The sequence below is a fragment of the Quercus lobata genome, chromosome 4, assembly GCF_001633185.2.
Source record: "Quercus lobata isolate SW786 chromosome 4, ValleyOak3.0 Primary Assembly, whole genome shotgun sequence".
In the NCBI taxonomy this organism is placed as follows: Eukaryota; Viridiplantae; Streptophyta; class Magnoliopsida; order Fagales; family Fagaceae; genus Quercus; species Quercus lobata.
The window spans coordinates 48,886,978-48,903,209 of NC_044907.1; the positions used below are offsets into that span (position 1 = coordinate 48,886,978).

Genomic DNA, 16,232 nt, shown 5'->3' on the forward strand with positions numbered 1-16,232 from the left:
AAACATGTCCCTTCATACTCGATGTTGATTGTCATTATGGTATGACAAACCAAAATAAAACTAGAAGTTTTTTATCCTCTCAAACCTAAAAGAAGAAGAAGAAGAAAAAAAAAACTAGGGGCCTATTTGGTAAGAGAATTTAAATAAAATTTAAATCATAAAATGGTGGGTCCCACACTTGAATATATTGTTTGGTTGATGTTCTTTAAATATAGTTTTCAGAAAATTATATCATATCTTCTTTGTTCAAATCAAGATTTTGAAAACAGTTGAGAGGGTATTTTCAAAGAAAAATGATACATTCACAACATTTTTACAACAAATCTTAAGTGACAGGTTGTTACTGGTTGTTATTATTGGGTTAAAAAAGTAATCTCAGTGCTAAATTCAAATTTGAACCAATAATAACTAACCACTAATGATTTGTTGTAAAAATGTTATGGACGTAACACTTCTCATTTTCAAAATACAGAAAACGATTTTAATGGAGCCTATCTTTATTACCAAAAAAAAAAAAAAAAATCTCATGCTCCAAATTTAAATCTTATCACTATCCAAAAATAAAAATAAAGAATACATGAGTTCTATCCTTATCATTATAAAAAATAAAAAAATAATAAAAAGTAATCTGCAAATTCTACATGTTATCTTTTTTGACAATTTTTTAAAAAAAAAAAAAATAGAAATAGTCTCCCGAACATCATTTTTTGTTTTTAGTATTTTGAAAATTTTTTTTTAAAAGTGGAAGCCAAACATATATAATTTAAAAATTATTTTCTAAAAACTATTTTCAATTTTAATTTTTTAAATTTTATTTTCATATGATTTTGAAAAAAAAAAAAAAAAAAGAATCCCCAGCCTATAGAAGTTTAGGGGCTGTTTGGATTTCATATTTTCTATCACCCATCACCCATTACTTCGTTTTCATCACCCATAACTCAAAATTGGTGGGTCCCATGGCAGAAGGGTGTGTTTGGATTTGTTTTCATTTTTTGTTTCTATCACTCAACTTTCTGGTTTTTGAGTGATGAGTTAGCAAAACTAAAAACAACTTTTGGGTGTTTTCAAGTTATGGAAACTAAGTTATGATGACATTTTGGTAAATACACACATATTTGAGGGACTTACGGTCAGAGAGTAGTCAAATCCAGTTAGACCTTTTGCTATCTCCAACACGCGTTGTCTTCTTCTTCTTCTTCTCTTTTCTTTCACGCTGGGTCTGGGCTTGGTTTCTCTATTCTTTTCTTCTTCTTCTTCTTCTTCTTTTTTCTTCTTTTCTTTCCTTTTCACATTGGGTTTCTGGGTTTGGTTTCTTTTTTCTTTTTCCATTCCTTTTCGATGGGTTCGGTGAGTTTGGGTATTGGGGGTTGAAGGAAAGAAAGAAGAAAAAAGAAACAGAAATAAGAGGTAAAAGCTGCACCAAGTCAATTCGTGAGTCCCACAAAAAGTAAAATTTTTTGAGTTATCAAAGTTGGAAACAAGTGTCAAACATGTCACCTTAAAAAGTTGTGATATTTTTAGTGATAAGTAATGAGTTATAGAGTGATGAGTAATAATAATTGAGTGATGAGTGACTATTTTTTAAAATCCAAACAGCCTTGGGAGTCTAGTGGGATCTGGATCCTCTCCATTTCTATTTGAAATGGAGAGTGTCTAGTTAAGGGTTAGGATTTGCTTAAAAAGAATCTAAGGTCTACAAAGTGCCACCTCAATTAAAAGTTTTTAACTTAACCAAATAACAAATAACTATGGTAACCAAAGTTAACTATGGTTCAAAAGCAAAAGACGCACAGATTGGATTTTGGATTGTCCACAACTTTCTCAATCCAAAATTCCTCAGCCTCCAAATGCAGCACTGTTAATATCACTGTTACAGAACTAACACACAAGCAAAAAACCAAATTTTTAGCCATGCGCCTAAAACTTGCGAAGTTGACGACGACATGGGAGGAGTGGGTGGCGACCCAAGCTGAGCTTGCCCTCACATCGTCCATGGCGAACCTGAACCACACTGTGTGGAAGCTTGGTGGAGATTGGTGGGTTTCCAACTTGGATCTGATTTTGTGTTTTGATGGATTGGTGCGTTTACAACTTGGAGATTGGTGTTGATTTTGTGAATAAAGATGATGCAAATCTTTTGATTTTAGTGGGTTTATGTTGGGTTCAAATTTCTGGATATGCATACCTGTTTCTAGGTTTGATTGTTGGTGTATGTTGATTTTTGGGTTTTGAATTTTGGTGGGTGTATGTTGATTTCTAGATTTTGGTTGGTGGATGTTGATTATTATTTGATCTAAAGTTTTGAATTTTGATTTATTTGGTTATAAAGAAATTACTGGAAAGGCAAAGAAAAGGAAAAAAAAAAAAAAGAATTAATTTAGCTGAGAGTATTTATATACAATGTTGGTGTCGGCGGCTTGGCAATGTGGTAGTTTTTTCCTAATTTGAAGTTTCCAGCTTTTGTTGGTTTCTCACTTTCTTTTCATTTCTTTTTCTTCTCTCACCACAAGTTCATCATATTCAGAAACGCCAAAAGACTAACGAAGCATCAAAAGTTGAATATATAAAACAAGCCATAAATCACAACCACAGAACATAAAATAAACACGAAATTCACGTCTCGCAGGGCCTGTAACAAAAGCCAAACGAAGAACAAGAGAGAGAGAAACGACGCCCCAGTTTTGGAAAATCAACTCATGGGTCGACAGTAGCGCAATAATACTGAAGATGGTGGCCGGTGGCTGATGGGCAGTCGGGATTGAAGAATTGAGTCTTGAAGGGGATCCAAAAAACAAATACAAGGATCTGGTGCGTTTTTTGCTTTTGAATTATAGTTAACTTTAATTATCATAATTATTTGTTATTTAGTTGAGTTAAAAACTTTTAATTGAAGTGGCACTTTATAAATCTTAGATTCTTTTTAAACAAATCCTAATCCTTAACTAGACACTCTCCATTTCAAATAGAAATGGAGAGGATCCGAATCCAGTCTAGTGGACTTTTCCATTCACCCAAGCCGACCAGCATCCGCAAATTACGGGAAACACAATTTTAAACGCGAATTTATAGCGCGTGTATGTCAAACATCAACTCTTGTATTAAAACAAAACACGCGCTCAATTCACGCTCCCCAACTTGAGCAGCACGCAAAGACTTGGTATAAATACAAACACCCTGACACAACTGTCGTCCCTTTGATTTTGCTCTCTCTCGGTGGCTAGGCTTTTGGCGCAACTCTCTGAGTCTCCCCACCCCACATAAGGTTCGATCTCTCTCTGCCTTTTATCTGATTCTTCGGTTATTAGATTCAGTCTGTATTTCTTTGAATCTTCTATAATATATATGTTTTAAACTTAATAGGTTATGATATTAGTTTCTTTTAAAAAAATTATTTGGATGGTTTAGATTGTTAATATTGTTGTTGTTGTTGTTGTTGTTCCAGATCTGTGAAGTATCTATCGAAAGGCTTTGGCTTTGGCTTGAGCTTCTAAAACAGTAGCTTTATACCATGTTTTTTTTTTTTGTTCGATAACTTCTAGATCTGATTGTAAAAATCATTAAAATATTTTGGTTTTGGTCTCTTATTTTAGCTGGGATTTTGGTGTTTTAATTATGGTTGGGTTTTCGGTATCACTTATGATTATGTTTGATTGTTTTGTTTAGGGTCAAGTTTGTACTTGATGATTTTTTTTTTTTTAATTACTTTTGAATTTTGCTTCAAATCTTATAATTTGTGAACGTAATATATTATAATTTTTGTACTATGAGATATTATCTGATATATTGATTTATGGGTCTCTGTGTTTTAATGGAAATATATTTTGAGACACTCGGTTTTGATAATTCATCAAAAGTTATTATCTGAATATATTTTTTGTCATTCCTAAACTTTTTAACTTAGCATTTTTTTTTTTAAATAATACAACTTTTAACTTTTCTGGAAATAAAGGAAATTCCCCAATATGATTAGTGGTAGCAATGGATTTTTTTTTGGATAAACCGTTGGCTTAATTATATTGTAATCATACTCATAATTATAATCATACTCATATACGCTTTTTTTAGCAATAAAGCCAATAAGTGCCCAATAATTACTATATCTGGGGAGATCCGAAGACCCCCATTTCACAACTATCACGTCTAAGTTACTTCAAAGTTGACTGAAGAGCATGGGCCATAGCTGACTCTTTTTATTTTTTTTGAGAAGAGGGCCATAGCTGACTCTTTTTTTTTTTTTTGAGAAGAGGGCCATAGCTGACTCTGAATGATAAAGCAAGACTTTTTAATGTTAGTAAGTAGGGTGTTCATTAAACTGCACAAATCATAAAAGTTGCACCAAAATCGCAGGTAGGGTATTCATCAAACTGCACAAACCATAAAAGTTGCACCAAACCGTAAAAGTTGCACCAAAATCGCCTGTAAAATGACATAACCACTGCACTGCAATTAATAGTACACCGCACCACACCGCATGGTGCAATGCGGTTTACGGTTTTATAATAAGAAAACGACACAAACCGCACCGCACCACACACTCTCTATATATTAATATATTTATTTATTTTTAATATTAAATATATTATTAATAGTTTAATAACCCTAGTTTTCAAAAAAAAAAAAAGTTTAATAATCGTAACAAGTGTTAACTAGAAAAGTCAACTCAAAATAAAGAAAAACTAGCTTAATAATTTAAAACATGGTCCAAAAAAGGGAAAAATTAGTTTTTGGCTGAGTAGAAAAAGCCTAAAATTCGAAAAATATACTGACTTCAAACCGCATCTTATACATAGTATAGCACATGTAACTGCAGAAATAAGGTGCGGTACGGTGCGGTTATGATTTTGACTAAACTCTAAACCGCACCACACCGCACTGCATCGCACATTTGATCGCAAAAATAAGGTACGACGGTGTAATTATGGTTTTAGTTAAACCGCACTGCAAAGTGTGGTGCTAAAAATGACCTAAAACCGCACCGCACCGCGAACACCCTATAAGTAAGCATGCTCGAGGCCCACTTATGAAAACGAATCAATTTAATTCCTTATTCAAATTGACAACATCGGCCGTTGTTAATTTAATTCCTTATTTAAACCGACGACATGCAATTCGAGCAAAAATGTATCAAAATAGGGTTAGATATTGTAGTTGATTTCAATCCATGTAAATAAAGATCACTTTAAATCTCAATTATTAATAATAAAAAATAAATAAAAGTATAATTAGAAAAAATATATTATGAGAAAGAAGATGGTTAATTACATTGTGTAATGACACACCAAAATCCAGATAGGCAAAATAAATAAACAAAATTATTTATAATATTTAAAAAAATATGAATACTAAATTAGATCTTGTTAATGTGCGACCAATAGCTTAAGTTTAGCTCAATATAAGTGGATTCTTATTTTTTGTTAAGATAAGAGTTAGATGTAGGAGATTATGCTTAAGTCTACCATGGACTAATGACTTGTTTGGAAGTTTAGAGAGGAAGGAGAGTAGAAGGGAGTAGAGGGGAGGAGAGTAGTGGGGAGGAGAGTAGAGAAGAATGATTATCCTCTACCTTATTTGGATGTTTTTAAAATTAATATGGAGGAAGGGAGTAATTAGCCCTTCCTCTTGTTTAGATGTTTTAAAAATGAGGAGGGAGAGGAGAGGAAATGATTTAAATAGACAAATTTACCCCTATTTGAAAATTGACTTGCAACATTGGTCTATGATTAATTTGTTAGATTAAATAATTATGACTATAGCATGCAATATTTTTTTTAATAATTTTTTTCTAATGTGAATTAAATAATCAACATTGGTCTATGATTAAATATTTTTTTTCTTTTTTATTATACTAAAAAAAACCATCCTTAATTGATAATAATTTTTTTTAAAATGTTTTGTTTGTTTGTTTACTGAAAAAATCAACAAAATATTAAATTTTGAATATTTCTTTGATTTATTATTATTATTTTTATATAAAATACTCCTCAGCCCCCATTACAGCAAAAGACATCAAAAAGGAGAAAGAAAACATGCATAGACCCATTCATTCAGAACTTGGTCCGATATGATCCCTTTTTTTTTATTCTTTTTTTTTTTTTGGTCCGATACGATCTCGATTGGCTGAGCACAATAAAAAAGTCAAACTCGGAAAATCCATACGATCCAAACTCTTTTCTCCATTACGTACGTTTTCTCAATCTCCACTAAGCTCTGTGATTGCATGTGGAAATGTTGGCTATAACCAACATAATGTTGTGTTGTTATGATTGGCTTCAATTTTGTTACGTTATTTTATTGTGATGAATTTTTTGACTGTTAATGCTTGAAGAATGAGTGTAATATGAGGTTTATAATCTGTTTGGTTGTTGAGAAAATTGGGAGGAAAATATTAGGATTATATTTTGGATGATCATGTTTGATGCTGTTTGATGCTTGAAGAAGTTGTATGAGAGAGTTTGTAATTTTGTTAATTTAGAAAGGGTAAGTTAGGGAATTCATTTGGTTAATAATTTATCTACTCTAATCTCCCTCAAAATCTCTCCAATTTGGGGAAATTAAAAATGAGGGGTTACAGGTAGTTGAAACCCCTCCCCTTCATTCCTTAAAAAACTTCCAAACAAGGTAATTAAATTACTCTCCCTCCTTCTACTCTCCCTCTTTTTTTAAACATCCAAACAAGCCATAAGTCACTAGCTCTTATCATACTTTTTTAAAAATAAAATAAAATTAATGAAAAAAATATAAAACATTACTCTAGAAAAAATTGGATAAGATTCCTTTTTAAGTAAATAAATGTTGCCGTAAAGTCAATAAGCATATTTGAAATCAATAATTTATGAAAAGCATATTCGAAGTCAATAAATGTTGTAAAACAAGTTATTATTTTTGTGTTCTATTTTATTCACTATTGATTATAATTTGCTAAGTTTCTTTTTTTTTAATTTCAAACTTCAATTATTTTATTTAAAAAACATTAATATATATATATATATACACGTAACAAATATATAATCGATATACAAAGAATTTGTATTAAATAATAATAATAATAGTATCTAAGAGGCAATAATAATATACTGTATTTAAATTGATGAGAAGTGTTACGCTTACAACATTTTTACAACAAATCATAGGTGGTTAGTTGTTATTGGTTCAAATTTGAACTTAACATTAAGATTACTTTTTTGCCCCAACAATAACAACCAGTAACAACCTGTCACTTAGGATTTGTTGTAAAAATGTTGTAGATATATCATTCCTCTAAATTGATAAGTCACGTGAATCCATAATATTCTTTGACCCTATTCTTGGGGTTGCACCTCATGAGCTCGTGCAACGTGGTCAATTGGAATTGAGTAATACTATTCTACCGCCACATTTTTTTATAAATTGTTAGGATTTTCGAGATCACAGTTCGCTAGGGGAGCTTAGAATCAATGCTTTTTATGAATTTTCATTGTTTTCTTGAATGTCTTTGCTTATATGCACCGTGAATATTTGATAATTTTATGAAACAATTATTCTTATTTATCTTTATGGCACAAAGAAAGCTATTGATGTCCAAGTTCTTCTTAATTACAGAGAAAAATGTATCAGTCTGAGCTACGCCTTCAATGCATGTCCCTCGTCCTTTTGGTTGTACTTGTCCCTCATCTTCTGTAAGTTTATTCAATACCCTTCTATTTTGTCTTTACTTATTTTTTATATGAACGAACGATTTTTGTTAAAACATGGACCAGTACACAACTCCAAACTCAACGTACGACTATAACAGACCAAACCCAAGTTCTAAAACAAAAGAAACAAGCTCATCAGTGCGAAGGAACTACAAGTTACATCAGCTACAAACAAAGTTCTAATTGGTGGATTTAAAATTTTGTATCTTCAACGTGTTATCCCCCATTGAAAGAGCCTTATATTTTAGCATCCAAAAGGTCTTTTAATCAAGCATAACTTCACATCCTTCATTCAATCATAATTTCAATATATAAGCAATCCTCTCTCTCTCTCTCTCTCTCTCTCTCTCTCTCTCTCTCATAATGAACTGTTTTCACAGCTGCATGGATCCATTGTGAGAAAAAGAATACACTATCCAATATGAGATACATGTCGGCACATGAGAAATATTAGCTTTTCTTTACCTAAAAAATAATGTTTGGAACACATAAAATGGTAAAATTTGTGCTACAACTATGTGGCGAGTTTTTTGAGTGATAAAAGTAAGTCTTCACATGAATTCACCATCACACCTCTATCACTCATAACTAAGGTGAGTTGTGACACAAAATTGTTTTATTTTATGAATTCAAAATATTACTCTTATTTAGATAAAATAATCTTTTATAATATGATTAGTGACCTATTAAAGATGTACTATTTTATGTATTTCTAGAATTACTTTTTTTTTTTTTTTGGAAAAAGACACACACACACACACACACACACAGGGAGTAGGAACCTGGGTTTAATATCACACAACTCACAACATACAAAAGCCGATAACTCTTGAATGCTGTGTGAACACACGCAGGGAGTGTATTTCTAGAATGAGTGAATGTTCTGTCCGGATGGAGCGTAAAACATGGGTTTTACGCCCACTAGTAATAGATCTCCACGTCAGTTAAGTGAATATAATATCTTATTTAATCCCAAATTTGTTACACCTCTGTTACACATGAGCTGCTAACAATATGTCTCTCTTTTCTTTTTCTTTTTCCTTTTTCTTGGATCTAGTATAACGTTTGAATCTCTCTCTTCTTTCAGTATTTTTCTTTATCCTTTTACAATGGCAATTGGGTTGATTGGATTTTGGGTGTGGCTGAAGTGTTCACTTGGAGTTTGATGTGATGGTTGATGGCAATTAGGTCCTTGGCCGATATGGTTGAATCAAGGCCATTTGGCGTTTTTTGGGTTTCTTTGTGAAGAACATGAGGATTTTCCTTTTGGTTTTCTTGGCTACCAAACATTGAATGAAGATGAAATTTCTAGGCTACCAAATACAAAGTGGAGAAAATTTATGTGGCTTTTTCCTAATGATTTACTCAGCTACCAAATACAATCATTAATAATTTGTATTTTACGAAAAAAAAAAAAATCAAAGAAAATCACAAACTATTGGAATCACCATGGATCGGAATTCATGGTGGAGCTTTATTACTCCGCCATCACCTGAGCCACAAACGTTGACTCTCAAACCCAAAATCATCTTATCCCTCTCATTCAATGTGATCAAACCCATAACCTCAAACTCTCACTCATCAGAGGCCAAGTGAGGGTCTATAGGGTGGCTTGAAAAAAAACGCTGCATCCATCGGATGTCCAACAAAGGACCCAGCACCAACCATGACCATCTTCCTTATCATTTTTGTTTTAACTTATGTATTTTCTCATTTGGGTTTTGTCTAGTTTTTGAAACAAGCTTATGGGTTTTTGTTTTGTTATTGATATTGGTGTTTCTATAGATTTTGGGTTTGATTACTTCTTTGAGAAGAGCACTAGAAATGAGATGGATCTTAATTTTTGTTTGTAAATTAGACTCATTGGAGTGACGGTGCTTGGATTTCTCAGCCATGTTTCATTTTCTTGAATTTTCCCCTTAAAAGTGGTTTGGTGGCTCTGGTGTGTGTGTTTTTTTTTGTTTTTTTTTTAATTTGCTTCGGAAGTGACTCCATTGGCTTTCGTGGTGGCATGTGTGTTGGGGTGGGGGTGGAGCTGTGGAGGTTTGGTTTGAACGTGAGGAGGAGGATTGTGTTTTGAATTTGATATTATAAGTTGTTCTTGTATGCGGGTGCTTAATATTTATATTTTGGTAAAGTGCTGACATGGCACTATCTCATTGGAGGGCATAAATACTAGGGTTTATGTCAAGTCTTGACTGAATTTAAACTCTTCTAGAATTACTTTTATCTAAATAAAAGAATATTTTATAATACGGTAAGATGGAACAACAGTTCATAGTTATTATGTCTTTTTTAATCTATCATAATTGACCTATTCAACAAAAGTTAATTACCTCAAAAAAAAAAAAAAAAAAAAAAAAAAAAAAAAGACGTTTGTATTATATCTTTCCACTATACCCAACGAGTCCAGATCATGTTAAAGCATTAACAATGAACTTATCACAGATTTAGTTAAAATTTTTTCTAAAGGTCTTATATATATATATATATATAGAGCAAACTATCTCTCTCTATTTAACTTTTTTTTTTTAGATCTGATGCTCGGCCTCTGAATCCAAGCATGGAGGTGGAGGGGAAGAAAAAGCAATCCTTATCCAGTTCAACTTTTGAGGAACCGGTCAAAGAGCAAGATGTAGCCAATAAAGGAGAGATTCCAGCTATGTATTCCCCTCCTTCCCACATCGGAGATGAGATGAGTACTGCTGGACAGAGGGATCATGGTGGTAAATATGTCTCACTTGATCAGAAAGGTCCAGTCCGACCTTCTGAGGCCAATCCTATCACACATGGGCCATGAATGCTATTTGCAACCCTTGATGAGCTGAGTTGGTGTTCAAAAAAACTTGTTGCTGTAATTAATGTTGCTTAACGGGCTACTCGGTAAAAGACAAGACTTTTAGTAATGTTATTTTTAGTTTTTGAATTAAAATACATGCTGGTAAAAAGATGTGTGAAAATACGTATAAAAATGTTTAAACACTGAAAACGGTTGTTTAAAAAATAATAACAAACGGACCCTAATTCTCTAAAACTATATATATATATATATATATATATATTCTCTGCCCAATCTAGCTTTTGATTAAAAACATAACACCTATAGAAATATACGCACTTCATTATTCCCTGTATCGTTTCGTTTTATGTTCTGGGGGAAAAATGTTATATGTTATTTCTCTAGTATATATCTTTCAATCGTACCGAAGATCAACATATTGATGCAATCATGCATGATCTAACCATGTAAACTTTTTTTCATTTTTAATTAAAGATGGGAACTTTATTTAGAGCACTCATATCAGTGGTGCTATATTGGTATATTGATATTTTTTAGCTTCTCAAAAATCCAAAAGCATTCCTCCAAAAAAAAAAAAAAAAAAAATCAAAAAGCATGTTTCAACAGTGGAGCTAAATCTATTTTTTTAGCTTTATTGCTACATTGCACATCTATAGATAGATGTGCACTATTCATGAGAGCTAAACAAAAAAAAATATTATTTTACTCCCGGCCCCGATTAAAATAATATTCCCTCAAAATCGTCTCTCACTTTCTCTCTTCCCTCTCAGCCTATTTCTCTCTCTCCTCGCTGCCTAGACTTTACGATTAGCCTCTCATCATTCTCGGCCGCAGGTTCTCCGATTGCGTGATCGGTCTCTCGCTCTTAACTGTCGTTGTCGTTTTCCTCACCACCATCAGATCGTTCCTCATCTTGGTGTTGATGCTCAGCTTCGCGATCATGTACGCGAATGGTGCGTTTAGAGTTCAAAAGGATCTCTTCCTCGACGATCAAGAGCCAGCGAATTCCGGATTCCTCTCCTTCCTCGGCAGCGCTGCCTCTTCCGCTGCCGCACGTGTCAGACCCACACCGCCGATCAACTTCTCTTCCGCCGATCAGACCCATGCCGACACTGTCCTCCTCACCAAAGCCCAGCTTTGTGATTGGTGATTTTTTATTTTATTTATGATTGGTGATTTTGTTTGGTCTAGATTGAGGAAAAAGATTGGAGATTTGGGATGGTAGTTTTTTTTTTTTTTTTTTTTTTTGCTATGGATTGGTGGTGGTGGTGGTGGTTGTGGTTATGGTTGTGGCTGATGGTAGAGGTGGTTGTGGTTGGTATTGTGGATGTTTTTTGGGGTAGTGGGATATATTATTTTATTGTAGTAGATATATTATTTTATTGTAATGTTTATATTATTTTATTATGTTAAAAGTTAAAATAGATTTACTGCTGCAGTATGTGTGTGAGTAAAATAAATAAAAGTAATTTTTGATGGAGCTAAATAGCTAAATTTTTAACTCTACTACCGTGGATGCTCTAATAATTAAAAACACATGCAGCTTGAGAATCCTGTGGCCCATACAGCCTCGATTTCTTGTCCCTTCCAGTGCATTTCCCATTCGCCAACCACGACACTTGAAACTTGAAAGAATAGTTATTAATTTAGACCAGACGTGAGCCAGTATGGACCGACCACCAATTGAATCGCATTGTTAAATGGATTTAAATAAATGTAAAAATAAGTTTGAGTAGTAAAATAAATATGAAAATTTTAAAAATGGGATGCCAAAACTTGTATATGTTTTAAATTTAAGTTTTTAAAACAAGCCACCTAATATAAAATAAAGAATATTATTAAATTGTATATTTTATGCATATTGCATATTTCACTAATTACTTTAATCTCCTAGATTACCTTCTGATGATGCTCAGATCGTCAGCCAAGGATGATTGTCCAGATTGATGTTGTCCTCAACCAACCCAATCCTCAAGAACGAGTGAAGGGAAGAATGGATGTAATTCGCTGGCGTGGTGCCTGCCAAAAAGTCTCCGATGCCAAAGTCAGAAAGATTGACCAAAGAGAACTGTGAAAATAATATGCTAGAGTTTTTGCCTTTTCTCCTCCCCTTTTGGGGTTATGTATTTATATGCATGCACTCACAGGTGGTTTCTTTTAGCCATTGGTGGAGACTTGATGGAGACTTTATTCTTTCCTGGTAACGCCCCTGCGGGGTGTTAATGGTGAGCTGCCCCTCCCAACGGTCTGGAAGTTAATTGATGTTTTATAACGGTTCCTCGAGGAGTGGAGGTGGATTTACTCGTCCTTGAACGACGGCCATTTCTTCCAGGACGATCTTGGTTAGGCCGTCCGTCCCTAGTCGTGAACGGATGGACGTTGATGATTTGATCGAGCTTCTCAGCTTCTAAGCCAAAACTTGAAATTCAATCTTTATTGAAAAGTCAAGCACTAACTTCATTATAAAATTTCTTGCTTTCATCACCCTCCAAATTCAGAAAATAGCACGACAATTCAACTGGGTTGGGTTAGGTTAGGTTTAATAAATGTTTAAAGTTTTAGATTATAGTTTATAATTATAATAATACACTTCTTTATAATTATAGGCTTAATTAGGCCATTAAATTTTAGGTCTATTGTTGATAGATTGTAGCTGTTCATTGTATATAAGTGTTGATAGGAAAATTATTGTGTACTCCCGGAATACCATAAATGCGTATTTTCTTCTCTTATATGAATAGTAGGTCTCACTAATTAAATTCATGGTGGGACCCATCATTCATGTGAGAGAGAGGAGTACGCATTTATGATACTCTAAAAGTACCTAATAATTTCTCGTGTTGATAACCCTAGTAATAATATTAATGCCATTTTCACAATTCACATGGTACCAGAGGTCCAGAACCTCTATTTTTCCCCTACACGTACGGTTGGTGACTTGGTGCCTCTGAAATATACGCCATTAAGGCAAAATTCTCAATCAGTTGAACGAGGACATCACACCATAACGGACAAGCCTTCAGGTTCCACATTTATGAATTCTGATAGAAGGCAAAAAGTTAAACACTTATAAGAAATCCTACTCCTTGATAGTAGAGTAGATTTCTTACTTTGTTTTATTTATTAAAAAAAAAATTCTTACTTTCTTTTGCTAACTCAAAATTTCGGATAGAAATAGGAGAAATATTACTAGGATTGGTTATAAAAGTTAGGGTAAATTTAAGATTTGGAAGAATGACATACTCCATGATTTTTGAAATAATTTTTAGTTAAATATTGTTTCTTATCATCAAACGTCCAATTTTTTTTTCTAGATCATTAGTGCCCAAGTTACAAGTCCAACCTACCTCCCAAATCCATGGTAAGTTTTTTTTTTTAATAAGTCCATGGTAAGTGTTGATTGTTAATTATGCTTCATTTTTATTTATATTTAATTTGGATATTTGAGTTTGATTGTTTTATATTTATTTATTGTCAATGTTAAGTGATAAATACAAAACAACCATTAAAACACATTACTCATATAACGTTAAGTGTCACCAAAATACTAATAGAAATGGAAATGACCAATATGAAAATAAAATCAAGCATAAATGACCAAAATGCAAACTTTAAAACCTAAAGAGCTGAAATTAAACAATTCGAAACTTTAAATAAATAAATAAAATCTTGTGTTTTCTTTTAAGGTAAATTTAGATTAATTTTCTTATTTAGTATTTCAATTAAATTGTCTATGAGGTTTTTAAGGCTAAAATACAAATTGCACCCACTAAATTTGTCTGAAATTCATTTAATACTTCTAACTTTACTTTTGTTCAATTGAATTCTATAAAATTCAAATTTATTCAATTTAGATTTTCCATATAATTTTGTTAAAAATTTTTGTTAAGAAAGCAAATAAATAATAATAGTAATTCAAAAATAAAATTTCTCACATGATAAATAAAACTATAAAACTAATTTAAAATTTAAAAAAAAAATTGATTACTTAATTTTATTAATCGATTTTTTTTTTTTTATTTTTTATTTTACGGAATGCATGAATTGAATAAATTTAAAACTTAAATAATTTAATTGAACGAAAGTAAAATTAGAAACCTAAATGATTTTCAATTAAACTTAGAAAATGCAATTTACATTTTAGACTAAATATAATTATACTTTTGTCAATCTTTAACAAATTAATTAATTAACTTTTCACACATAAAAAAATAAAAAAATAAAAAGCCAATTGCATTTTTCGTTGATAAAAATGACCTTTTTCAATTTGGAAAACAAAAAATTCAATAAGTCAATTACACAAAGTTTCAATCCCGCATTTTTGAGTGGTTATAAAAAAGTATTTGTAATGAAGCCTTATGAAAGCAATTGTGTACCAAATGAATTTATCGTCTCATTAAAATATAAGAAAAAGCAGTGAGATCACATATTTTAATGAGATGATAAATTTACTCAAAACAAAATAAACTCAATTTTGGAAAATAGAATAATGTACTTTCTTTTTTTCTTGGCTCGATTAAAGTAATAGTCTTCTAAGATAACAATATTTTTTGTACAATTCAAAATACAAACATAAACCCAAATTAGAATAATAATAAATTAGAAATTCGATTAACATGACCTCCTTTCATAATTTTTGCTGGACAGACCAACTTTCAGATTAGGTGTTGCTAGGGGTATTCGTGGTGGAGTTTGGTACGATTTTGGGTCATCTTAAGCACTAAATTGCACCTCAATTTTGTGGTTACATGTGCAATGTGGTGAGTTTTAGTGCGGTGTACAAGGTGCGATTTGATTGGTTTTTAGATGGTATATTTTTCAAAATATCATGACCAATTTCTAATTTACTATTAATAATTATGACAATATGATAGTATTTAAAAATATATATATATATATATATATAACTTGTGTAATAAAAAATGTAACACAAATATATACAAGACAAAAAAAAATTCATGACAATTGACAGTAAACTAAAAGTATCACTAATATATAGTGTATACAAAACAAAACAAAATATTAAACTTTTGAACTTTTGATCTTGTGAGAGTGTGAGATGGAGAAGTGAATAATGTTTTGAACTTTTAATTTTGTATTTAACCAAAACAAAGTCGTTTTGACATGAAACTAGAATGCACTAAAACTAAGCTGGTCATTTACTTCATATAATATTAAATTATTAATATATATTTAACATAAAAAATATATATGTGGGTGCAATGCGGTACGGTTTTGTTCAATTTTCTTATCATTAAACTACACTCCGCACCACACAATGTAGTGCGATTACTTCATTTTACGGGCAGTTTTTGGTGCGGTTGCGCAGTTTGGTGAATATGCCTCACTGTTGCCCTTGCATATTAAGGAAATAATGGTTTCCCTGGCGCATTAACTGGGAAATACCAAGCAAAAACAAAACTAGATTGTGACCAAATTGTTGATAATTGACTCATCAATTAAAATAAAACCTTCTAGATAGTTTGACTTGAAAATTAAAGTCCTCATCACCATCTCTTCATTCTTCGGTCAAAAACTAAGAAAAATTTAAAAAGCTGTTCATAAAAAAAAAAAAAAAAAAAAATTTAAGCTAGAGAATGAAGGGAAAAAAAAGAAGAAGCTAGAGAATGAAAATGGAGAGCTTGAGATTTTGCGCGTGCTTTAATACTGGTATCAAATATTAAAACAAGAGTAAAAATACTTCTTCTCTTTCATATTTTTGTCCTTTTTATGCATTATGTTTCTTTTTTTTTTTTAAT

At 31.9% G+C, this 16,232-nt stretch overlaps 1 protein-coding gene across 1 annotated transcript; it reads left to right on the forward strand.

Annotated features, from left to right (window-relative positions):
- The first annotated feature begins 7,570 nt into the window (after positions 1–7,570).
- Positions 7,571–10,557, forward strand: LOC115987032. The gene is made up of 2 exons (XM_031110472.1): positions 7,571–7,655; positions 10,209–10,557. Exons 1-2 carry the CDS (start codon positions 7,585–7,587, stop codon positions 10,471–10,473), a joined length of 336 nt encoding a protein of 111 aa, XP_030966332.1. The 5' UTR covers positions 7,571–7,584; the 3' UTR covers positions 10,474–10,557.
- Positions 10,558–16,232: the final 5,675 nt, after the last annotated feature.

What these genes read in the sequence shown, in the direction of transcription:
- LOC115987032 (XM_031110472.1), top strand. Translation starts at nt 7,585, where the DNA reads ATGTATCAGTCTGAGCTACGCCTTCAATGCATGTCCCTCGTCCTTTTG. An exon ending in GTACTTGTCCCTCATCTTCT is followed by an intron (nt 7,656 to 10,208) that starts GTAAGTTTATTC and finishes TTTTTTTTTTAG; the next exon opens with ATCTGATGCTCGGCCTCTGA.